The 24,096-nt window shown below is 42.3% G+C and overlaps 12 protein-coding genes across 12 annotated transcripts; 7 read left to right on the top strand and 5 right to left on the bottom strand.

Moving 5' to 3' along the window:
• Window positions 1–177: 177 nt before the first annotated feature.
• On the top strand, window positions 178–1,254 carry BP01DRAFT_408515 (uncharacterized protein; the record flags this gene model as incomplete). The annotated part of the gene is made up of 2 exons (XM_025578820.1): window positions 178–424; window positions 470–1,254. The coding sequence occupies 2 exons, from the start codon at window positions 178–180 to the stop codon at window positions 1,249–1,251; spliced, it is 1,029 nt and encodes a 342-aa protein (XP_025426972.1).
• Window positions 1,255–1,440: 186 nt separating this feature from the next.
• On the bottom strand, window positions 1,441–2,046 carry BP01DRAFT_377369 (uncharacterized protein; the record flags this gene model as incomplete). Its single annotated transcript, XM_025577009.1, has 2 exons — window positions 1,441–1,651; window positions 1,697–2,046. The coding sequence occupies 2 exons, from the start codon at window positions 2,044–2,046 to the stop codon at window positions 1,441–1,443; spliced, it is 561 nt and encodes a 186-aa protein (XP_025426971.1).
• A 164-nt stretch (window positions 2,047–2,210) lies between these two features.
• Window positions 2,211–3,193, bottom strand: BP01DRAFT_426661 (uncharacterized protein; the record flags this gene model as incomplete). The annotated part of the gene is made up of 3 exons (XM_025579805.1): window positions 2,211–2,548; window positions 2,598–2,700; window positions 2,768–3,193. The coding sequence occupies 3 exons, from the start codon at window positions 3,191–3,193 to the stop codon at window positions 2,211–2,213; spliced, it is 867 nt and encodes a 288-aa protein (XP_025426970.1).
• A 721-nt stretch (window positions 3,194–3,914) lies between these two features.
• BP01DRAFT_306923 (uncharacterized protein) lies at window positions 3,915–4,505 on the top strand (the record flags this gene model as incomplete). Its single annotated transcript, XM_025572266.1, has 3 exons — window positions 3,915–4,067; window positions 4,116–4,221; window positions 4,276–4,505. Coding segments are annotated over 3 exons (489 nt in total), but the record flags the coding sequence as incomplete, so codon positions are not given.
• Window positions 4,506–5,461: 956 nt separating this feature from the next.
• BP01DRAFT_306895 (uncharacterized protein) lies at window positions 5,462–8,089 on the top strand (the record flags this gene model as incomplete). Its single annotated transcript, XM_025572259.1, has 4 exons — window positions 5,462–5,878; window positions 5,948–6,181; window positions 6,230–7,367; window positions 7,521–8,089. 4 exons carry the CDS (start codon window positions 5,462–5,464, stop codon window positions 8,087–8,089), a joined length of 2,358 nt encoding a protein of 785 aa, XP_025426968.1.
• A 791-nt stretch (window positions 8,090–8,880) lies between these two features.
• Window positions 8,881–10,182, bottom strand: BP01DRAFT_350048 (uncharacterized protein; the record flags this gene model as incomplete). Its single annotated transcript, XM_025573779.1, has 6 exons — window positions 8,881–9,091; window positions 9,161–9,256; window positions 9,319–9,695; window positions 9,745–9,846; window positions 9,952–9,971; window positions 10,053–10,182. The coding sequence occupies 6 exons, from the start codon at window positions 10,180–10,182 to the stop codon at window positions 8,881–8,883; spliced, it is 936 nt and encodes a 311-aa protein (XP_025426967.1).
• A 627-nt stretch (window positions 10,183–10,809) lies between these two features.
• BP01DRAFT_306915 (nucleotide-diphospho-sugar transferase) lies at window positions 10,810–11,940 on the top strand (the record flags this gene model as incomplete). Its single annotated transcript, XM_025572265.1, has 4 exons — window positions 10,810–11,134; window positions 11,216–11,310; window positions 11,379–11,744; window positions 11,797–11,940. The coding sequence occupies 4 exons, from the start codon at window positions 10,810–10,812 to the stop codon at window positions 11,938–11,940; spliced, it is 930 nt and encodes a 309-aa protein (XP_025426966.1).
• Window positions 11,941–12,844: 904 nt separating this feature from the next.
• On the top strand, window positions 12,845–13,809 carry BP01DRAFT_377367 (hemolysin III family protein; the record flags this gene model as incomplete). The annotated part of the gene is made up of 3 exons (XM_025577008.1): window positions 12,845–13,315; window positions 13,372–13,602; window positions 13,651–13,809. 3 exons carry the CDS (start codon window positions 12,845–12,847, stop codon window positions 13,807–13,809), a joined length of 861 nt encoding a protein of 286 aa, XP_025426965.1.
• Window positions 13,810–17,021: 3,212 nt separating this feature from the next.
• Window positions 17,022–18,545, bottom strand: BP01DRAFT_360761 (amidohydrolase family protein; the record flags this gene model as incomplete). Its single annotated transcript, XM_025575983.1, has 1 exon — window positions 17,022–18,545. A coding segment is annotated over exon 1 (942 nt), but the record flags the coding sequence as incomplete, so codon positions are not given.
• A 429-nt stretch (window positions 18,546–18,974) lies between these two features.
• On the top strand, window positions 18,975–19,703 carry BP01DRAFT_188232 (aldehyde dehydrogenase). The gene is made up of 2 exons (XM_025570926.1): window positions 18,975–19,101; window positions 19,157–19,703. Exons 1-2 carry the CDS (start codon window positions 19,080–19,082, stop codon window positions 19,636–19,638), a joined length of 504 nt encoding a protein of 167 aa, XP_025426963.1. The 5' UTR covers window positions 18,975–19,079; the 3' UTR covers window positions 19,639–19,703.
• Window positions 19,704–21,641: 1,938 nt separating this feature from the next.
• Window positions 21,642–22,173, bottom strand: BP01DRAFT_188226 (uncharacterized protein). The gene has a single exon (XM_025570925.1). It carries the CDS (start codon window positions 22,055–22,057, stop codon window positions 21,773–21,775), a length of 285 nt encoding a protein of 94 aa, XP_025426962.1. The 5' UTR covers window positions 22,058–22,173; the 3' UTR covers window positions 21,642–21,772.
• Window positions 22,174–22,831: 658 nt separating this feature from the next.
• BP01DRAFT_408481 (uncharacterized protein) lies at window positions 22,832–23,812 on the top strand. The gene has a single exon (XM_025578819.1). It carries the CDS (start codon window positions 22,970–22,972, stop codon window positions 23,357–23,359), a length of 390 nt encoding a protein of 129 aa, XP_025426961.1. The 5' UTR covers window positions 22,832–22,969; the 3' UTR covers window positions 23,360–23,812.
• The last annotated feature ends 284 nt before the right edge of the window (window positions 23,813–24,096 follow it).

Below are 24,096 nucleotides of genomic sequence, written 5' to 3'. Positions count from 1 at the left end.
CAAATGAAACTTGTTGGAAATGGTTGTAATACTACTGTAATGAAAGTAAGCGTAAAAATTACTAAGGCTGTATTGAACACTTTAGAATGGTTTTCTCTGTTTTATATACGCCTTCTTTGTGCTCTAAAAAGTGGGAAAAGGAGACTGGAGGTTAGAAGAATTATACACCATTACAAGATGCTTTCTTGTCTCCCAACAGAACTTCTTTTTCTGATCGTTGAATATGTCAACGACCAGATGTGGCTTCTCGATTTGTCAATGGTCAATAAACAGCTTCGTGAAATTTGTTCTCCAGCAATATTTGAAACTCTTGTTGTGAAGTTTACAAAGATGGGTCTATTAAACTTGATTAAGGCATCAGAGTCGCCTCTTTCACGATATGTTAGGTGCATCCGCTACGAAGCCGCTGAAATCCTTGATCCAAGTAAGTAGTGAGGCTATGCATGAAGACTAGAACTAATTATCAAAGTGGTTCAATACCCAGAGATATTCCGATCATGTATATATACTCCCGACGATTATGTCCGCGACTGGAGGGATACACCATGGAGATTCCGAAGTCGAAGTATCTCTTATTCGATGATTTATGCATACTTTTGTGTCCAGGCACGGGATCAACAGGACATTATCGACGATGGTCTTGACACTAAGGCACTCTCTGAATCTCTCCCACGCTTTATACGTCTACATACTATAGAGCTACGCTTCATGACAGGACTTAGCTACCCTTATGAATGGCTTGCTAGCCAGGCCTTAATTGACAACTCGTTCTCTTTCTCAGATCATTTCAAGAAATTGATGATGAGCATGATCCTCGCCAAGGAGTCCGGAGTTCTGATACAAAATTTCAAAGTCTCCGGTTTCTATACATCATTCAATGAGAACAAGGAACTATGCAAGCTCGCTGAAGAAGCTTTTTCGAATATTCAGACTATCCATGTACTAGACAGTCCAACTATGCTAGACTGTTTTTCAAAGCTATCGATACCGTTCTTACGTCGCTTGGAGCTTGCAAATTGTTGGCTCTCGATTTCAAGCCTTGAAACGTTCATCCAGGCGCATGCAGAGACTCTCCGATTTCTGCATTTGGAAGAAATCTGGCTTCTTGACAGCACATCTGAGTACGATCATTTACCCTGGGACACAGGAAGTACGGATCGCCTTTTGCACAGATTAGAGCATATATTTCAACTAGGCATACTGTCTGGAGTGACAATCAATAGCCGAAATGACGGACAATTCGAGGTATAGAAGACTTTCGATTGATACTATATATTATTCAAATTTAGCTCTAAGAATTGACGTCCGTGTAATGAATATACGCCTAATTGAGATATCCCTCATAATTCATCCTATTGCGTTCAAACCCCACTTCCTGAGAGCATCGAGCTCGCGGGTTTTTCTGTGATAATTATCCTACTATAAAGAATGTTTGAGTCATCATGGAGCCCTTGTTACCCTCTTATGTTCTTCAATAACCTTTTGCAGTTTCCAGAACTTGTAAACCAGAGTCAACGCAAGATAAATCACTGCAGATAGTCCTGTGATAATAATACTCAAAAGCGCCATAATTGACCAATCACCGTTTTTTGCGGTATATATGCTTATGAAGCTTGTGATCAAGCCCGCAGTGGCATTCAAAAGATTAGGTCTAGCAAGTTAGACAAAGCAATATATTGTGGTATCCTAGACTCACATGAAAAGTCGATTAATCAGCCAAATATAATTACTTCTCCAACGGTAAAATAAAAATACCATAATAGCCAGCCCAAAGAGAAAACAAATAAATGAGATAGCGATGAGTGGTGGATTTTGAATAGTACCAAGTATTCTTCTGTTCATGGTACTTTGACTTGAGCTATTCTTGATGGTCGTCTCCAATGTCGTAAAAGTACCTGGCACAACTAAATATCCTGCAAGAAAAACCCAGCTTGCAAAGCTTGAAAGAAGATTATAGCCCCAATGGATAGGCTCAAGCGTCATATGAACATACTCTGTGTCCAAAATCATTGTTGTATGAGTTCTTTTCAGTTGTTCTTGATGCATTTTGCATTGTCAGTCCTGATATTGGAAGACTACGGATGTGTTCATTGCAATGTTGAAAGACAGGAATAGCTAAAAATATAAGGTACGCCTTCGAGAGATTTAATACAAACTCAAGCAAAGTATGTTTCAGAACCACCTGAAGCAGTTAGTGAAGCTATGCCCCCTTACCCCCAGTAGATGTAAAATAGCTCCCACGCTGCGCAATTGTGCATAAGATATTTACAGGTCGTAGGCACCAGGACCCTGTTCTTAGCATAATGAAAGGATGCTATAGGCTGATAAGCATAAGAAATAGAAGAGGTGAAATTACCAACCTGAATTAACTCAGCAATAGATGCACTCGAATGAGCTGATGTAAAATCCTGACACAGAAGACCTATAGCACCTCGGCCCATGGCTTTGTTACTGATGAGGAGTGTTCGTGCAATACAGAACACAGCAACAATATCTCGAGCCTTGTCGTTTTGATTCCGATGGTGAATCATACTTTCACCAATGTCTCCTAAGCTGAATCAGCGCATAACCCGCACTTCTATAACAGCAGATATTACCAATCTTGACTTCACCATCTTCGCAAATAAAGACATTTCCCATATGGATATTGCCATGGCTAATCTTGAGTGTCTCGTGGATATCGAGAAGCCCCATGAAAATCTATCGTTTCATAATCATCGTCAGCAAAGCTATCACCATCTTTCCTGCTACATTGTAGCAATCATACCTTGTAGCATATATTTGCCACTTCAACCTCGCTTAGCTGAAAGACAGGGCCTAGCTTTTGGACTTCGTCGAGGGACAGACTCCATCTTTCGTAAAGAAAGAAACAGGATCGGCCATGAATGAACACCTCTCGAAGATTCACTAGGTTTGGGTGAGATGTTTCAACAAGAGATTTAGTATCAGTCTCAAGGCTTTTAGATATGAATTTTTTGACATATGAAACGGGGCGTTTGTTTGTAAATTCGATAGCATCGATGTCAGTTAGACCAGGCTCTATCCCAATGAAAAAACGATGAAGAAGGCGATACGGATGGCCTTGCTTGATAAAGTCTTCGGGTACCTCAGAGGGTTCCATGCCAGGGTAACAAGGATCTCGGGAGGGAATCGGCAAGTTGATTGGCGATTCGAGCTTGGGTTTGAGACTCATGGCAGTTTTTAGTTGTACAAAAATGTTCTTCTCAATAAAAAGTAATATACATTTATATTCGGCTGGCTTGCCCACTAGCCTGTGGCCGGAAAGGGTGGATTCGAAATTTACAGCTAGGAATCGCAAGCGGGGTCGATACAGATACCGATTACATTACATCTTAGTTGTAAAACGTACTTGTGCCGCCCGGATTGAAGGCTTATCATTGTTCTTCCGTATATAGATCTAGTTTGTAGCCTGATCTTCTACCTTAACTTTTAGCCTGATTGGACACTAATATACTTATCATGTCTAAGCAGAATCGAAATACAGTACTACCATCTCACCTTTTTCCTACCGGTCTTCATCAAGTTCATTCTATTTCGCCTCCAGTCGACAAAACAAATACAACCAAGCCTTCACTATCGCATGTCCGAAATAAAGTGCCCGTTTCTAGCTCAAAACTGACTAAACCTGTCCCTGAATCGAAAGTTGAAATCGAATTTCCGAGCGTTGACAGGAAAACCTATGACCAGGCAAATTCGCAACAGTCTGTTGATGTTCACAAGCTGAAGACAAGTGATGTCTGGGAAAAATATTATAGATTTATGAACTCAAATCAAGCTGGACCATGTGAAATTGCTCATGATAATACAATTCAGCATCGAATTGTGGTTGTCAAAGAAATCAGAATGTACACAGGCACGGATCAAAAAAAAAATTACAGGCAATAATCGAACAGAAGCATAAGAATGTTGTTCAGCTTTTGGATATTTTCACGGGCCCTCTCTCAGTACATCTTGTTTACGAGTCACTAGAGGTTTCACTGCATCAAATACAAGCAACCAACACACCAGATATTACTGAAATTGATCTAGCAATTTTTGCTAAAGAGGTATAGCCTTCTATTCTGGCTGTAGATGAAGCTACTTACGGTCGCTAGATTCTTCAGGCTCTCGAATATATGCATTGTGTTCTTGGTATAGTCTATGGACAGATAAATCCACGGAATATTCTTCTATCATTTAATAGTTGCGAAATCAAGCTTGGTATGCTCACTTCAGAGATGATTACTACTGTATTTCCACTAATACAATGCATAGCAAATATTGCTATCTCAGTATTGCAGCCGCAGCAAAAAAGCTTCAAAGCTGATATCCGATCCGTTGGCACTTTGTTGGTTGCTTTGAAGGAGCCAGGCACGATTATGTGTAACCCAGAGAGTTTAGAGCTCAAGACAGACGATGTAAGTGATCTTTGCAATCACTTCCTCCAGCAAATTGAGAGCTTATCCTTGCGAGGACTACTCAAGGTAAGTTTCGCTCTCTTCTGATAAAATACTTCTTATTGACGTCACAAGCATGATTTCCTTCTTAAATCACCAGGAGTTGAGAGACTGAGGGTATTTATTTACCGTGCTATGGAACTTGCAGTACGAGATTCTTCGTTATAACAATCTTCAAATCTTTATTTTGGTGTTTAAAATTTGATAGGTATCTGCCGGCTCAGCTTAAGAGTGCATTGAACGTAAGATTACATAGGTTTGCTTCGCCGTAAGTTGAAGTTGAAGTCATGGCAGTAACAATAGCGCAACCCTCTAGTAATATGACTTGATTGACTCTTGCTGGTCTGTCTAGACGTAGATTGCAGCAATCAAAGCTCAGCTAGGGTGACATTAAAAATTCAGAATCGGAGTCACAATTCAGCTGCTGGCAGAATGGGCCACAAGGCATGGGAGTCAATAGACACGAGGAGGCTTCGGACAAGATAAGTCACCTGGTATTGGATACAGCAGACAAGGTTGTGTTGTAGTCCGCTGAAGGCCACAGACTTGAGTGTCCTCATTCAATCGTAAATTGTAGGTAAGAAGAGTCCCCTGGCAAGGCAAGTCATCTGACACACAAACACAGGGTTTAGTAAAGGTGCTGGCGTTGGAAGGCACGAGGTATAGATACAGTAGTGGTAATGCAGCCCACCTGACATGGGAAATACCAGGTAAGGGTGGGCAGCAGGTATAGCACACCACGGTGTACCGAGATAATGAGGCAAGCGTGAGCAGTGGGTGCAATCTACCACCGGGCAGAGCAAGCATCAGGTAAGGGTGAGCAGCTGGTATGGTTACCCATGAAACATAGTGGGCACCCTGTGAAGGTGAGCATTAGGTTGCTAATTCAAAGCCTTGTCTAGGTGCGCCACTTTCAGCAAAAGGTGAGGGTGAGTCAAAAAGATTTCTCGTTATAAATAGTCCTCAAGGAACAGACTCTGCCTTCCAGATGCATCTCCGTCAGTATGAGTTGTGAGAAAGAAATCGCACAATACTTCTGTGGATATGCGATGATAAATCTGACTCATCTCAAATTTGATTCTCCACTTTTTGGTGTTCGTGTATTCGATCCCTATAATGTTAAAAGACTCGCATCGATATTTAAACTTGATGCCTGTGTGCGCACGGAGCCAGCAAACTTTATTACCGCAGTTATCGATGAAAATGTCTTTCTGGAAGCCATACATCAATCTAAGATCACTGTCGAGGAAATGAGAAATAAGAACCAACCTCCATTTCTCGGCTTGAGAGATGGCCAAAAAGTCCAATGTCTGTACGGCAGACATCGCATTGAAGCTGCAAAAGAGTACCTAGTATTTGGTGACCGGTGGTGGTCTGTTGCGCTCTATAATGATAGTATGTTCAAATTTATACTGGTTGGAGTAAAGACTAATTCATCAGAGCTCCCGGAACATTTTCGACGACACATTATTTGCTATAATGATACAGAGCACAGCCCTGGCGATATCATAAGAAACTTGCGCTATTGTGAGATACATAATATGGCCGAGGCATCGTTTTGGCTGTCAAAATTGCCATATAGAGCGCGCATCGATATGAAGCACATCAGGGATAATTATCCCAGTATTCTTCGAGTCCTAGACAAGCTGATATATCTCCCCGGATTATGGGTAGATGTCCCATTTTCTCTTTTGCGTCGTATAGTAGAGATGAAATGCCCGACAGTGAGTTCTACTGAGTATACTCAAAAATATGTCTAAAAGTTTCGATAGGAGACTTTGCGCTATCTGGATCAAATCTATACTATATGGTCAAGCTTCGCCAAGATTCCAGATCTATACATTGACACCGAAACAGTACGTCTGATTCAAAACAGATTGCCGCAACTATCCGAGATGGACAAGGCTTATATCAATGCTCAGTTACAAGAAGAACGAATTTTTCCATCTATAAATGATGCCGATAGGCGAGAATTACTGAAGCAAGCAATCTATCGGATACCTGGAAGGATTTTAACGCTTTGCTCTATGGTTCAAGACATGCTGATCTGGAGCCCATGTGCTACTGCACTTAGAAGACTAATTCCAAAGCGGCCGAAAGACATCCGCCATGAATATCTAGCTCGATTCAATGGATCTCAGAATTGTCTTATACAATTTGCTGAAAATGGCATGCACAGTCTACAATCTAAGATCAAGGAAAATCGGTATAGTGAGATAGCCTACGCTCAACTATGGCTCTGCGCACTAAGACATATCGAAAATTTGACTCATACAACACTCCCACAACCTCGTCATAAACGGAATATTGAGCCTGAAGATAGTTTCCAAGAGACAAGGATTGAATCAACGCAACAGCTCGCTAGCCTCGCGACTAAATTGGGGTTTGAATCCAATCAGATCAGATCTTATTCTTCCAAACAGACGATGTTGCCATCTACTCAAGCTTTTATCAACGGCCGACTGCCCGAGGAACGGTATAATATCACCAAGGGTTTTACGCAGTCCACGTCCACTGATATTGTCAAACTTTTGCGAAAAGTGGAAGAGAAGGCTCCCTCGATGACCGTACCCCCCCTTATTGAGGATGGCCATCTCTGGGGATTGAAAAGATGCGGATTACCTTATAAGGAGTCATTTTATCAGAACCGCCAATTCCTCTTTGTTCCATATATTTACAGCCCTTTTACAACAGACATAGCAGCTCCTATAACATTTTCCATATTAAAAGATATGGTTCGAACTTTCCTAGGTACAGAAGTAATACCCGACACACTTTTCTCGTTCGAGAACCGTGCTCCAGTTGCGAGCCCAACTTCGTCCTTCTCACTTCCGGAATATCCATCTCCTCCTCACGGCGACAATGAATCTGATTCCAACTTTATCGAGAGCATGGAGACAGATGAGATAGGTCAATATAACACAGGTCTTGAGCATCAGGACATGGGGAGTCGTGATGATCAGCAATATGCAAATGCAGTGCCAGACTCAAGTTCAATACCAATCGGGGAAGAACCGAATGTCGAAGAAAAGAGGTTGGAAACTTATTCAAGTCTAGAACAAGCCCAGCGCTCAAATCGCCCTGCATTAGAAAGGCTACTCAAGCCACCAGAATTTGCCGATGGTTTTGATATCACTAATTTTATTGCACCATTGTACCGGGAGGCGATAGTCCGTCATTCGTTGGGCTTTATGGACATGAAGAGAAAATGGGAGTCATCAGAGAATACACAACTGGTGGTTTTCTATCAATTTCAATTCCGAAAATATTACAAGGTGCGCTACAGCGATGACGAAGCAAAAGATGAGCTTAGAGACTGGATTGCTCGCAATTCATCTCGGGACCAGTACCTTCTTCCAGTGGATGGAAGAAATCATCTTAATGTGGAACAAATCCTAGATACGTTAGGCAAGTTCAAACTAATACTAGTCGGTGAGTTGGCACACCAGGCGGGTATGATGCCTGACTCGAGCACCCTCCAGTATATTTCTAAACTTGACCAAAGCCTGGGCAAGAGAAAAGATAACTGGCCCGAGGAAGACAACACCAGAAAAGATGAGAATGAGATGGGTAAAAGAAGACAAAAAACAGCAGACAGAGTGTCAATAGACACTTTGGACTCCATAACCTGATTTATTACTACACTGAATAGCTGATAGCTATTCTTCTATAAGAAATCTATGTGCCGAGTTTGCTATCAGATTCTATAAGCAATTTGCTATCAAGTTTTACAGTCATTGTACGTAGGAAGAACTTTTGCTTGTACAATTGATCACCTTAAAGCACTTTTCTCAATTTTGCAAATTCTTCTATGGTCTCTGCCTTGAGAACAAGTTTTATACCATAGAGTTTATACAAAAGGTGCTATCGATATGAAGATATTTCTGCAAGACCAAAAACTAGCTATTGAAGACAGGTTATTGAGTTCGAGCAAACGGCTTGTATTTCAGCAGAAATACTTCGAACTAGGACAACGATAAGCTGAGTTAGTAAGATCAAAACCAGGGACTAATCTAAAAATCTTCGAAAGGCAGGTTGATTACAGAGTATACTATAGTAGGCGTTCATTGAACACATATAGGAAGTAGAATTTGAGGCTCCTTGGGCATCACTTGAGGCCGGGGGCCAGCAATTAATTATACTCCGTCTGTTAATATTACTCACTTACATATTGGAAATTTATCTTTGATAAGAGCATTCAATTCATTTATTTACAGGGAGCTGAGCCATTTTGACTGGTACACACTCTATGGCAACAGAACGTTTGTGTTGAAGAAATTCCACCTCTTCAAGTATCTCGCGACACTTGAGCCTACCGAGAATCATCGAGTTTGAGTATACCCAGGCTTTAGATGGAGTCGTAGCGATAGTAATCAACGATCCAACTCCCTAAGTCTTTGCTATGTCCTCCGACTAAATTGACTCAAGCTGTAATGCAAAAAGGGTTCTGCTTGAATTCGCTACTGAGTCCTTCAATTGTTTTCAAGGGCGCATCTAACCTCGCCGTCCCGAAACTGTTGCGGGTTTTGGACGGTCCACCTGGCATTATGTTGTGGTTTGAAGAGGCTATTCGAAAGCCCTGCTGTATTGCTGGCAGACAGGGTGCAATGATAAGAATATTTGCTTCAATACCACTGTGATCATGACTCAGATCTTAATTGCGCCCGAGAGCAGGTGACAAAAACGACAGGAAGAGTACTTACACAAGCAGCCCAAGTCGTGCTGTATCATAAGTCAAATCACGTGATGTCAATAATGGTATCGTAATACCCAGTCGCACAGCGCTTGCAATGAATGTCCTATTAAAGGTCAATATAGTCCGCTAATAAATGGAGAATATATAAACTACTTTGTTACTTACACACAAACCATGATAGAAATGATCATGAATTTCACCTTCTGTGTATGTGTGATCTTCAATCTATAGATTGTAGGCACAGGTAGCAGCAATAACAGGATATCAGAGCAAATATTGAATATTGCAACAGCAATAAATATAGCCGACTGATTAATGCATCTGCCAGCCTGGGTTATGGTCCATGATTTGGATATTGGTCGACAAGCAAAAACAAAAAGCGAAAAAGTTGCCGCGGAGCCGACAGTAATAAACACAGTAACTGTATACACTGCGTAACGCATACTTTGCTTTCCCGCAAAAATACGGGCGAGAAAGATCAGGTGAGCGCTTCTGGCGAGGCATGAACCGGTAACAAAGAGGCATGCAGTTGCAAGAATAAGCTGATATCATAGAAGTAAGCTTTTGAAAACTTTCTGTCTAGTGATGTACCTTCTCAAATAGATCTAGTAAACTTGTGCTCAGATTTTGAACATGCGTTCCTAATCCAGCATTGTATATAGCATCTATAAGATCGGCGGTAAGAATAAATGCCTTTAGTTGTAGGAGGATTACTTACAGAGAATTAGTCCTTGAGTGCTTAAACAGAATATCTATAACTTCATAAGCGCTGACATCTTCGCTGGCTTAGAACCTTACCCAGGAGAAAATTAAGCAGTCTACCATAATCATATCACGTTAGGTGCGGATTCATAAAGATCAAGACCAAGGTGATTGAATAATATGTTGGGAATACTTACAGTCTTCTAGATACAGCCTGCTGTTTATCTTCCGCCTGACAAAAAGCCGCAGGATTAAGCATGTCAAACTTATTATCGTACCCGAGATCAGCACAGATTGTATAGGTACGAAAAGATATCCTTTCGGCATTGTGTAAATGAAGGCTTTCGAAACACCTATCGGAAACCAGGCAAATAATTAGAAATTGTGGTGTCAAGTTTTGAGAAAAGCTATTCATGGGCCCCCTTTTTTCTAATAATACTTATGGAGTTGATCATCTCAGGTTTATGTTATTAGCATAACTTCCTATATTGGACTCGGAGTCGTCCTGACCCAGGTTCTCTAGTGTATCCAGTCCGGTTCCGGAGCACTAGATCTGAGAAGCTGCAGCTTGAAATTTAAAGCTACTATTCTGTTGTTTTTAAAACTTAAAATACTAGCTGTAAGAGCATTGGCAAATAAATTACCCGCTGTACCACATGCCAGCGTCATAATCTTATCGAGCGGGCCGCGTTAAAGATACGGGTTTGTCTAAGATACCGTCTACTTAGCTCTGACCAAAGTTGCAGCATCCCGCTTAATAGCCTATCCGAGCTAATACCGTATCTTGGCTGGTGTAGCCAATTTCGAGATTCTCTATAAGTTTTGTTTTGGTGGAAAGCACAAAATGAGTCTCATTTTTCGTCCTTTGATGACCATGCTCCAGAAACACTCTTTTTGGCCAAGACCATGCTTATAACCTCCCGCTATTACCTTACTTTACCAGTGTTATCACTCATGATAATATTGTGGCGACTACATAAATACAAATATCTTTTGTCTTCTCATAGAGAATTATCTTTCGATCCGAACTTGGAGGCCATCAACTGGGCACAGTTCGCCTATGTGCAATATGCAACTGACACAGATTATCTCTGTAATGCTGTTATGCTTTTCGAGTCTCTTGAGCGCCTTCGCAGCCTCCCAGAGAGAGTGCTTCTTTTTCCTTCGCACTTTGATTTGAAGAGCGAATCTATGGAAGGGAGACTATTACGCAAGGCACGTGCAGAGTATCGCGTCAGACTTATGCCCATTGAGGTACAAACTCGACCCGCTGATGATAGTACGTATTAATTTATGCATACTTCAATTGTACTTCTTCAAATTTGATGAAGTCGGCCACGCTGGCTCACAGCCTATATAGCAACATGGACAGACAGCTATACCAAGTTGCTGGCCTTCAATCAAACAGATTACAAGCGGGTAATAAGTTTGGACTCGGATGCTATCTTACTACAAGTATCTAATACCCTGGCCACTGTTTTTCCTTGATAGGCAGAGACATATATACTAAGCTTTGCCACTAGAGTTTAGATAATTTATTTCTTTGGCCTCCATCACCGGTAGCCATGCCACGAGCATACTGGCTAGATACCCAGACTCGCCAGCTGACATCTGCTCTTATACTTCTTCAACCGTCAGCATTTGAATTTGGTCGTATTTGGGAGCAGATACAAGCGGCAGGACCTGCAGTGTATGATATGGAGATCTTGAATCAGCTCTACAGAGATACTGCTGTGGTTCTTCCACATCGTTCATATATCCTTCTGACAGGAGAATTCCGAGAGCGAAACCACAGCAACTATCTTGGAAACCCTGAGGCTACTTGGGATCCGGATCTAGTAATTCAAGAGGCAAAGTATCTTCATTTTTCGGACTGGCCGGTTCCCAAGGTATTCTAGACTTGTAATTTTTGAGGAGTATGCTAACTCACCTGACTTCTAGCCTTGGCACAAATCTCCCGCCAGAGTGATTCAACAGGAGCAACCTACTTGTGACACAGACCAGAGAAGTGGTGCTCTTGCATGTCGGTCTCGAGACATCTGGCTAGGTCTTTACGAGAACTTTGTGCAAAGACGGAAGGTATAGTGATACGTGTGGCATATTAAAGAAGAAGCCTGACCTTGAGTAGAAACTTTGTGGATTAGATACAATCTGACGAATGAGATGATCCTGATGCTCTGGATGTTCTAATTACGAACTCTTATCAATGGCCTTTTGAACGGCTACCAGTATTCATGGACTTGTGCATCTTGTGACGCGGAATCGTTGAGGGGGAATGTGAGGGGTGTTCTTTTGGACTGAATGCAATGGAACTCCAATCATATGCAGCGATTATTTCTGAATAACTGCTACATTCAGAGAAGGCATTGTCGGTGAGATCTCTTTAAGCCCCGGCGCTTGTACCTGTGAACAGTTCGGTCGAACCAAGTAGGCTCTTCTGCCCTACGAGTTCATATCCACCAACACCAAAAGAGTGGAACTGTGCAAGGATCAACATAAATTGACTGTACCATGGTTGAAGTTTCTCCACACTTCTGATAATGATATTTTCTAAAAAGGAGATTAATCATTACTAGCCTGCCTTCTATCTCTGATCTAGGTGCTTTCCAGCAGGGAAATAAGAAGAGTATTGGGTAGAGAAACCAGTATCTGAAGACCCGGTACAGTATGAGCAGTGTTGGCTTACATATAAAAACGGCAAATCAGGAAACAAAGTTACTACTAATACTCTTGAATTGTATCAGCGATCTTGAAACTATAAAAGCTAAGATGATACAGAGCTGAAGGCTGATCAAACAGCCTTCTATCTACGCATGTATTAGATACTTATCTCCTAGGTCCACATGCTATCTAGTCTTAAGATATATAAGAAAGCTGAGAGACATTCACCCAACCAGCATAATACCTAGAGTTACTACATCCAAGTGCTATTAGAAACCCTACCATATCAGCTAGAGCTATGGAAGGATCAGTACCATCAACTCAAACTATGCCCAAGGACAAATCTTCCAGTCTTTTATCTTACTCAGAGATACCAGAATGGTATCAAGATAATAAGTTTATTCTCGACAGTTATCGCCCTGTTTCGAAATCTGGCTATCAATGTCTTCTAAGTTTAGTTGCGCTTCATAATGAGACTGTTAATATTTATTCTCACCTGGTTCCAGGCACCTTTTTTCTTATAGCTGAAATACTTATTTATCAGTATCTTTGTACACATTACCCTGAGGCAACAGTTGCCGATTATCTGGTCTTTTCCTTTTTTCTTTTAACAGCAAGTTTATGCCTACTAATATCAGCTACATACCACACATTGATCAATCACTCTAAGAATATTTCAAATCTATGGTTACGCCTTGATTACATCGGGATTGCCATCTTGATACTTGGTGATTTTATATCTGGCATATATATGGTGTTCTACTACGAACCTCTTTTAAGATATGTGTATTGGGCTTTAGTAAGTTGAGAAAACTTTTATTGGCTATTCTTATACTATACTAATTTTCTCTGCAGATAATCTTTCTTGACTTATCAATAATTCTGGTACTACTGTACCCAAAGTTTCAAGGTCCATGCTGGCGTACTTTCCGTGTTGGTATCTTTATCAGTATTGGTCTTTCAGCCTTTGCTCCTCTTATACACGGTACTATCCTTTTCGGCTTTCGTGCAATGATTAAACAGTCTGGAATAATATACTATCTTGCTGAAGGATTTATCCTACTGACAGGTGCATTTATTTACACAGTGAGTGTTTTGCGCCAGTCACGTCCAGCAAAATACTAATTAGTATAGACAAAGATTCCCGAGTCAATAAAACCGGGGAAATTAGATATATATGGATCTTCCCATCAGCTATTCCATATCTTGGTGGTATTGGCTACTGTTTTGCATCTACTTGGAATTTTGTCTTCGTTTCATTATAACTATTGTAGAGCTTATTGTCACTTGTGAGGAATGAGCTTAGGTGCTCTACTGATATTTTTTACTCAAACACTGCTGAGCACTAGATATTAATACAGTATTTTTGTTATCCTAGGTTGATGTAATTTACATATTCAGCTATAATATAAAACTGTATAGTTTCGTATGGCTATTTAGAAGCAATCGCAGAGTACTGATACTGTATGAAAGTCCCGTATATGCTATGGCCAATAATAGAGGCTGCGAAGAAGCTGCTGCCAAACAGTCTATCCACTCTTCACTATCATAATCCAATCATTTATACCTCATTTCTGCTATCTGCCGGTACCTGATAGCCCTCTGTTTCTGACAACTCTGAACGGCTTTAAACCTCCTTTTCCATTTGCATCAAAGTACAAATTGAACAACAACACGATTTAAAGCAGTCACCACAGCTCGAACCCTCAAACCACAGCAGCTAGCCAAATAATATAAACAGCACTGGATGGAATATCAGTTGAGTGAGGCATGGAGGCAGAGTCTAGGGCCTATTACAGTCGTTGATGATGATGATGATTCATACGCTGGCCCCTCGCTTAAGGCAGTATGCAGGATCCACTATCTACACTCTCTATCTACAACCTTGGATATGAACTATTACTTTCCTGACGAATTTGGAGCCTTGTCAAGACCTATATAGACTAGTTCCTGGGTTTGTATTTTACTGTCCTTGTAGCACATGACTTCGAAATCTCTATAATATTTCTGCAAAGTCTAGAACTGCTCTAAGAATACTACTGTCTGGTGGGGTATCTTATAGTCTATCTTTCCTATCTTAATCTACCTATTCTAGTATATCTGATATATTGTTTAAGACTTCTTTAATCTTCTTCTGTAGTGTTTAAAGTATTGTGCTAAGCTGCGGGTAGTTGATGAGTATATGTACTGCTGTCTCTGTTGCCCCATACTTATACTACTTATCTACGTGGAATCTATATTATTTACTATATGTTGCTAGATATGAATAGCCTGTGTGGAGCTGCGTAAGTAGATATACTTGATTCTAAGGAAGTGAGCTAAAAAGACAATAAGATCTGCTAGATAACAGGCCTTAGTTAATACAGTACAGGTTCTCTTTTATTTTTAAGATTTTTTATTCTTATTTCTACTCTTGGTAGATCTTTCTATATAAGTATTCTTTCTCTTGTAAGAGGAGAGGTTTGAAGGGGTGCTTCTTCTCTATACTTACTGCTACTTTGGCCAGCTGGTCGGCTGCTTTATTTCCGGAGTCCCCGCAGTGGCCTAGTATCTATTGGAGTCGCAGTAAAATTCCTTGAGCTTTTAGCTCGCCGGCCGAGTGGTGGATGGCCTGGATAATATACTGGTCTGATTTGTTCTATAAGTTTTGAATAATCTGTAGGGCAGATATGCTATTACTAAGGATTTTTGCTGGTTTCTGATTAATTCCTGAGTCATCTTAGTTTCTTTATTCTAGCTGGAATACTAATCTAATAGTATAGTAGATTGCTATGACTTCGGCTGTATAGACTAACCAGTGCTTTATTGAGCCAATACTAATCTGTCGAGATCCCAGGATCTGGTGAATATAGTTGAGAGCTACTACTGCTGTACTCAGCTGATTTTGCTTTCCTAATGTATCTGAGGGACCACTAAACTCCGTCCTGATGTCTGCTTTGCTAAGGCCTGGGTCTGAGCTTTTTCTCAGTCTATTTTGATCAATCTCAGTAAAGGTCTGCGCCCTAATGGCTGTGGGTTAATAATCTTAAGGCCCTGTAGATGCTTCAAGTCTATAGTTTGTATTATCTCTGCTAATAGAAAATGTATTATAATATAAATATATATACTTTGTTCTATGGCTTATTTCATGATTCCTCGTACTGGATGATTGTCTGGTAAGGGTGCTGAATTAAGCTGCTGTAGTCTATACTCACAGCTTTAGACGCAGGCGAGTAGGTAGTATATGAGATTTAACTTCCAGGGTATTAGTAGAGACTACTTAGAAGATAGAGAGAATATAACTAAGTACTGTTTGCTGCAGTGTCTTAAGAAGCTGTAGGTATTTTATTGCGTAGCGGGTTATGCCATACAGTTGATGTATAGTCTATACTGGGTATAACATATACTTGGTAGAGCTGGCGTATTTGCTCAGGTCTAAGATGTTAGAGCCTACTTAGAATAATAATGATTTTAGTTATCTATTTCACTGTATGTTGTATATGTTCTTTCTATTATATCTCTGTATCGAAGGTGATTCTTAGTAGTTTGGCTGTGTCTGCTACTTTGATTACTCTATTTTATTCTATTCTATTTATATATCTAGTTAGGCTCTGTCTAGGACTTTTTATATGATAGAATAACCTAACTATCGGAAGTAAGATCATCGGGATGACGTACTACAGTGGTTATGAAGTCGTGAGGTCATCGATAGCGAATCTACACCTCCCCGATACCTATAAGGTGCCGATTCCTTTGCAGAAGACTATTGATCCTTCAAGGATCAGTCTATTTCGTGGATATAGGCTACCTTTGTCATTACTAGACGAATCCATGGTGTTTAGTGGTTGATTCCTTACCTAGTCGACAGGCCTTCTACCCTGACAAGTAGATCCTATCACATTTAATAAGCTATTTCTAATATTATAGTTATAGATAGATTTATTAGTCAAACTATATCTTTGAATAAGAAGAAATAGTCCAGCTATTTCTTATATTCATACGAGATTCTTTTGTGTGTGCTAAGCTAGCGCTAGTTTTAGTAAGTAGTATGCGACGCCTCAGGCATCGATTGACTGGTGCCTGAAGCTGAGCTCTATACCGTGGCCATGGTCCTATAACATCCTGATCCTATAATCAGGCGACTAAGTTAGGCCCTAGCTGGTGATCCTCATGGGTCAGTCTTCTAGGTATATATAGGCTATGTCATCAATCGGCAGCCTCATTACAGGCTGCCATACAACATTCCTTGCCCAGTCGATACGCCATCTACCCTGATAAATAGATCCTCTCAAAAATACTCGGAATTAAACCTACATTCAGAGCAGAGTGTAAGAGGAAGATGAAACAAGCATATAATGAAGCGGACTGGACGGTGATAAGACATAGTGGATTCTCTTAAACCAGGACAAGTCGATTGGAGAATAAATCATGTGATTTAGACCACCATCCTGATTATTGAGTTACGTATTGCAATAATCACGTTGCCCTTATATCCTATACAATAATTTATGCAGATCCGAAAGTCTATCATATATATGTTGGCTATTCTATGAAATTCTCTCCTCATAACCTAAGGGAACTCAGTTTATCTTATGTAGTGATGCTCGCAGATGACGACTGATGTGGCATTTCTCACATCATACTAATCATGTACAGGCATTCAACCAGGACGTATTGAGATGGGACGAGACCAGGGCAAGAGCAAGGAAAGCCTCGCTAATACTGCTCCTGTGCCAAAGATCAGTCGGTCATAGCAGGCAAGCCAAAGAGCCGTGTGGCGTTTCCAGCAGCAATAGCCATTCGGGTGCTTTCATTGAGTTCGAGTCCATCGAACCAATCTGCTGCATCCTCGTTGCTCTCATAAGGATAATCCACGCTGAACATCACGCGTGATTCGCCAAGCTCTTCGATTGTGTTTTTCATTGTGCTGTAGCGACGAACACCGGCCAATGTGGCATAGAAATGATTCTGGAAGTAGTGCATCAAAGAATGTTTATGTGCACCATTACTACCTGGAGTGCCAATTTTCATTCGCTGATCCGCTCGATGAATAATAAAGGGAAGTGCTTCGGCACAGTGACCCAGTATGATCGTTACAGGATACTTGTCAAGGATTCCAGAGCACATAATTCGAAGAGCATGGCCTGCGCACTCCACACCAAAGCCATAAGATGCGGAGACAAGGTTGGGATATTGGCTATACAGAACTTGCTGATTAACTGGAGGCAATCGTGGATGGATATAGAGTGGAACTTGAAGCTGATGAAGCATTTTCCAGAACGGTTCGCACTCTGGCGCATCAAGATACCGTAATCTCTCGTCGCGGTCGTCCAAGTTGGTAAAACCATTGATCAGAGCGCCTTTAGCGCCTAGTTGTGACACAGCTCTTTCAAGCTCTTTGGCAGCTTCCTCTGGATCATGCATTGCAACGCACGCAAAAAAGCCAAAGCGGTCCGGATAATTTCGCACGTATTTGTTATAGATTGCGTTGTTGGTCTCGCGAGCAAAGTAGATGGCCGTTTCTGTATCACTGACTCCTTCAATCCCAGGTGATGTCAGACTAAGAATGGCATACTGCACGCCGCTTTGGTCCATGGACTTGAGCCGAAGCTCGACATCATCTAATCTGCTCTCGACATCTGCGAGGAATTCGGTACTAAACGGCAGTCCATCCAGATCTTTGATCACTGGACGAGGTGGATAATTCTGATGTGCAGCGAATAGAGGACTTCCCACAGCTTCCTCCAGGGCAATCTTTCCGGTCCGCCGAACAATCGGAATGCTTCGGGTGGTCTCACGATTCATAGCCATTTCCAAGGGAATCGAACAGTCGTCCAATGGAGAAAGGGAGTTGCAAGAAGACGTGTGAATTAGAGATGGAAAAAATGCCTGCAGTTGGTTGGGTTAGTTCATGAAACATGCGCTGAAGGATATCTCTTATCATTTTTCCTTCCCGTCGATGTCCGGGGACTTCAACGAATTTGACGCACATACCATGTGGAGAAGGTGGAGAAGTAGTTTTCATGCCGACGACCGTCCCACACTGTGGGGAGGGTAGCCGGAAACATCCGTAATCTAGTGTTCCTTGGGCGAAGGTTCACTCGGCTTGGCCACGTTCAAATCGTGACGCAGAAATGTATCTAACAGTATTTTACTTCTGCCTTGTTTATCCACCTCGCTTTATAGCATATTCCGAACACAAAATGTCGTCCGCACCAGCTACGTCACATGACTTTGGGTTGATCATCGACAACCTTGACCTTCCCAGACGTGAAACATTTCCTGTTCTGAATCCCGTCACTAGAGCGGAATTACACTCAGCACCTGCAGCGACAGAGGAGCAAGCTATTCAGACTGTCGAAAGCGCTGAGTGAGCCTTCAAGAAATGGCGCGAAACAACTCCCATTCAACGCCGCGAAATATTGAACAAAACAGTGGATATTCTTCAACAGCGAAAGGATGAGCTAGTGCGAGCTATGGTACTAGAAACAGGAGCAAAGCCTACCTGGGCTGCATTCAACATCAAACTTGGAACGGAGTTTGTGATGAAGGCCGCAGGGATGGTCACATAAATAAAGGGTGAAATGTTGCCGAGCAACGACAAAGGCATGTATGAGTTTTCTTATAAAAAGTATTTTCCTTCGGCTAACTAGTTAGATAGGCACTATGTCTCTTGTGTATAAGGAATCTTGCGGTGTGGTTTTGGGTATCGCTCCATGGAACGCACCCATCATTCTGGGCATTCGCGCTTTCATTACGCCCCTTATTTGTGGCAATATCTGTATTCTCAAAGCCTCTGAATTGAGTGCCGATACTCAATACCTCATCGTGGACTGTTTTCGTCAGGCAGGCCTTTCAGCTGGAGTTTTAAACTTTATCTATTGCCCTCGAGAAAGGGCCGGTCTGGTAACGGAGACAATAGTCGCACATCACGCTATAGCGAGGGTCAACTTCACAGGTAGTACCGCGGTTGGTAGAAAAATCGGGCAAATTTGTGCTATGTATTTGAAGCCAGTTGTTTTGGAACTGGGTGGCAAAGCTCTAATAATCATCCTGGAAGATGCGAACTTGGAAGAAGCTGTCAAAGCAGCTGTGTTTGGTGCCATGCAGCACCAGGGCCAGGTTTGTATATCTACTGAGTGAATTATTATCCATCGCTCTATTGCAAATAAGTTCAAGGAGCTGTTTAAAGCCAAGGTCGATTCTCTTTACACAAGTGATCCTTTGTTAGATTCATCTGCTCCGCTTGGCAGCCTTATTAATGCCGCCGCTGCTACTTGCATTCACAATCTTCTCTAGAATGCAGTCCAAAATGGTGCCATTGTATCCGCCGGACGAGTCTCGGTTTCTGGAGCAATTGTACAGCCCGTTGCTCTTTCAGGCATAACAAAGGAAATGGATTTATATTATTAAGAATCATTTGGTCCTGTTGTAACCCTATTTGAGTTCGATATAATCGACGAAGCTGTTAAACTGGCCAACGATACAGAGTATGGTCTAGTTTCATCTATCTTAAGTACTGATATTTTGGTGGCCTTGAAGGTTGCAAGACGGATCAAGAGTGGCTCTTGCTATATCAATGGACTAACTATTTATGATAAACCTCACTTGCCGCTGGGAGGCCAGAAGGCGAGCGGGTACGGGAAGTTTGGGGGTACCGCGTGTATCAACGAGTTCACTGAAGATAGAGTGGTCACTATTGTTGGCGAAGGAGAGCATCAATTCCCTATCTAAATGTCAGATTTGCCTTGTACGAACGCCTAGAAAAGAACGGACGACGTACATAATTTGTTAGTGGAACTTCTTAAGGAGCTTGAAAAACAGTTTGATCCAATTATATTCGCATCACATTCTCTATAGAGGTAAGCCTAGGCACAAGTGCTTTCAAAGCAGAAATAGCCAAGGCCAGCTTCACAGGTGCGGATCGAATCCCATTGAATCCAGATAGGCTGCTTAGTCAATTGAATGTTCAGCTAAAGACCCTTACACCACAAGGCAGTGATTCAACCAATTTAGAATCAGAAAAGCCTAGAAAAGTAGGCATCTAGAATGAAAAGGCTACCTCGGATCTAAATAAACAAAGCCCTTCATCTTCACTAGAAACGCGAATACCTAAACTCATCGCTACCTGCGCCTGCATAGACCATAATATCGGTGGAGTGGCGGGCCAGCTCGCCGTACTGCGTACCCAGGCCATGACCTTGTACCACTCCGTGTTATTCCCATTAGAGGTTTGCGGCCCTTGGAGGTGGCTGCTTGGGTCCTGAGGATGTTGTGCCAATCGGCATAGCGGTGGCGGTATTCCTCCTGCAGGGTGCAGTTCGCAGCCTGAAACCCGTTGCATTCGTCTAGCTTGAGGGAGTCGATTCCCCTTTCGGCGAATGTGGCCGCTTCGAGGGCTTCGTGGGCGTAGGAATTTACACCTTGATGAGCCTATCATAGCGCGTGGGGGAATACGTGAGACACGTATTTCTACTGAAAGAAAAATCCAAAAGCGAAGCTTGCTATACGCAGTTAGCGAAGCAAATCCATTACAAGAATCAAGTCCATGACTCTAAGGGTATAATGTCTAGAGATCCTACTCTTGCAGCATTGAGCCATGCGTACAACCACGCCGCGCTACAAAATTGCCATATTCCTGGACATAAGCTATCGCAATATCCTCGTAGAGTCTCTAGCTATATCTCATATAATAACGAAATACTTCTGCCATTCAGGGCACTAGTATTTTGCGCTGCCGGCAGATATTCGAGTCAGGTACGCAGCCCGCTTACCGGCTACCTTATGCTTGCCTATTGCGACTACTGACTCCTCAGCTTTACGACTGCCGAAGAGTGCCGAGACCTGAACACGCAGAATTGGGTCTGCATGCTGTCAAAAACTTACATCGAGTATCCAAAGCTGAAATATGAAGAATAAGATATTCGTGGCTCATCCCAATCGGTCCTAAGACTTGACGTTGATGCCTATCTAGCTCACCCAATGCTTCCCATCTCTAAGCCTTCCTTCAACTAGCTTAGGACGGGTTTCCCGTCAAAAGGGATTTCATTCAGGAATCCCCAATGAATCTAAACTTTCCATTTCTTTGTCTTCCAAGCATTCAGGTTTCCAAGTGGAACCGCTGGGAACACCTCAGCCAGCGTTGAATTGTGAGCAATTTCAGTATAGCCAACGTGGTGATGACTCCAGAAAATAGCATCAATGGTCATAGGGTCACCACCTCCTTTTGAGAGAATCTAGTCGATATCGCTAGCGATGCGCATGCCCTGAACTCCTTTTAACTTGATGGCATGAACAGCACTGAGAGGAAGATTCCACCAATATAACCGCGCTCCCATATCAAACAGGATCTTCTTCCCCAGCCCTGATGGTGAATATAGAATGCATAAGTATGAAGACTCAAGTAGTCATGGCCCTCAATCTGAGGCAGAACTAAAGAAGAGGAAATAACCACGAGAACGTTCGTGATCTTGATAAGAGAGATCTCACATATATCGGAGGCATGAGGGGTATTCAAAGACTGTGTCTCAAACACTTTGGATGTAGTCAGCCTGTTCGACATGTTGCATGTTTTAAACAATCAATTGAACCTGACTGACGCGAATTTGAGACGGATGAGCTGATATTCAAAGCTATAGATAATGAGGTCTTATCTGCATTCCGGCTTCTGCCTCCGGCATATGACGGTGAGAAACTATACTTGTTTTTTTGGAAAGATAGTATCCCTTTTAAGGAACGCGTACGAAAATTTGATGACAGAATACAGCTAGGTATACCGATTTCGCTGATAGTTATCTTAATCCCGATCAATTCCGAGATCTTAGTAGGGGATGTCCGGTTTGGGCATAGCGTCAGCCTTCTCCACGATAGCTGCCCCGCGAAGCTGGCACTGGGAGGGGACAAACCGATGGGTCCCATGTGGGGAATACGGGCAAAACAGATTTGACCACGGTATGACATAAGTGAATAAAGAGAGAGTCCGACTGAGTCTCGCTTAGAGGAAGTACCGAACACCGAGAAAAAGGGGCGAGCAGGGCTGATCATCCCTGGGCTTCCTATTACACATGCTCTAGAACGTTTACAAATCTGTCTTGAGTTTGATTGGGCCAGCAGACTGGCAGATTGAGTTTCCATTATGCAACACAGCAGTGTCCCCTAGACAATCTCCAATTTCTTTCACCTCCGCCAGGGTAGTCTATGAAAGTGCACCCTGTTACTTAATTTACAACCTTATTTTTGGATAGGGAATTCTTCTATCACACTGAATGTTATCCTCATCAATACAACAGGATATTATCCATTTCGCGCCACAAATGTTGAACTTTCTCAACTACCACTGTATGACAACTTCCTCGCCCTTATTGTCTATCAATCAAAAGAATATCGATTCCTTAGAGGCTTCCCAGCTATCATGAATATAGTCATGTAGGAAAGCATTGCTCCCGTTCGCTATCCTTTCAATGCACGGTCTACTATGCTTACCAACGTCGTGGCTACCTATGGGCTCTATCTCCCTGTGATCTTCTTTTACCAAGTCGTCTGGTTTGGACTGTCCTCTGTTATTTTCGGCTTCGCTCTAGTGTGGATCCATGGTATCATGATCAACATGAAACTTGGTAGTAATTACAACCCTGAGCTTACAGCACTGGTACCAACAATTGTTCTTATCGGCCTCAAGTATATGCAATACATGCAAGAAAGGGGTGTGATCACACCAAGAGACTGGGTACTCGGCAGCTTGGTGCAGTTTTGTTTGGTTACGGTCTCCTCAAAAGCACACTTGGCTGGCTCCCTGATTACGATACCGTGTATCCTTTCACTCAGGCCGAGATGCAGAGATGGGGTGCCAGGCTTGCAGGATTAGCCGGATCAGGAAGAGGCTGGGGGCCTTCGGAACCTTCCGGAGGCCGAAATCGTACCGGACTAGTTTTCTTGATTAACATGCTCAGGAAGCTGCTTGAAGCGTTGATAGTGGGCTGTTTCTCGTGGGCCGTGGAGGAGATCAATCCGCTGCCGAGTACATGTTGCAGAATCGTCAAGGCATCTCTTTCGGCCACGCAGACATCTGAGTCTGGCAATACGGTAACAAAGTAGAGAAGCTGCTTTTGGGTAGCTTATGGCCGCACGAAAATGTCACTCACCAGCGAGAGCTGCACAATTTGCGACATAAGGGTTGATCTCTTCGTACCGTGGGTGCGGCAGTTCTCCTCTGACAGAAGCGCCCGTATCAAGCTAAGCGGATTTGTCTGCAAACGTAAGGTAACCGGGAAGCGAGTCGGCCACCTTCAGTTGAAGCTATACTTATACTTTACGAATTTATAGTTTAAGGATAAACAATATAACAGGAGCTATACTAAGTATAATACTTCTTAGCTGGAATTCACAGTTCTTTAATGTGACAGAATAAGTTGGCCAGGTGGGTAGTATCATCAGGGTGACGTAGTATAGTGCTTATTGAAGTCGTGAGGTCATCGACAGCTGTCCTGTACGCTTCCGCTATGCATGATAGGGGTCCCTATCGTTAGATTACTGATACCTCAAGGATCAGTCTATTCTGTGGGAGTAGGCTACCTTTATCACTATTGTACGAATCTACAGCGT

Source organism: Aspergillus saccharolyticus (assembly GCF_003184585.1).
Source record: "Aspergillus saccharolyticus JOP 1030-1 unplaced genomic scaffold BP01scaffold_54, whole genome shotgun sequence".
Lineage (NCBI taxonomy): Eukaryota > Fungi > Ascomycota > Eurotiomycetes > Eurotiales > Aspergillaceae > Aspergillus > Aspergillus saccharolyticus.
The sequence above is the reverse complement of the archived record's forward strand: the minus strand, read 5'-3'. Positions and strand labels throughout refer to the sequence as shown.

Bases quoted from the DNA above. Each gene is read 5' to 3' on its own strand.
- BP01DRAFT_188232 (XM_025570926.1), top strand. From the start codon at position 19,080: ATGTTGCCGAGCAACGACAAAG. The intron at 19,102-19,156 runs GCATGTATGAGT...CTAGTTAGATAG, and splicing joins GTTGCCGAGCAACGACAAAG to GCACTATGTCTCTTGTGTAT.
- BP01DRAFT_188226 (XM_025570925.1), bottom strand. From the start codon at position 22,057: ATGTCGAACAGGCTGACTACATCCAAAGTGTTTGAGACACAGTCTTTG.
- BP01DRAFT_408481 (XM_025578819.1), top strand. From the start codon at position 22,970: ATGCTTACCAACGTCGTGGCTACCTATGGGCTCTATCTCCCTGTGATC.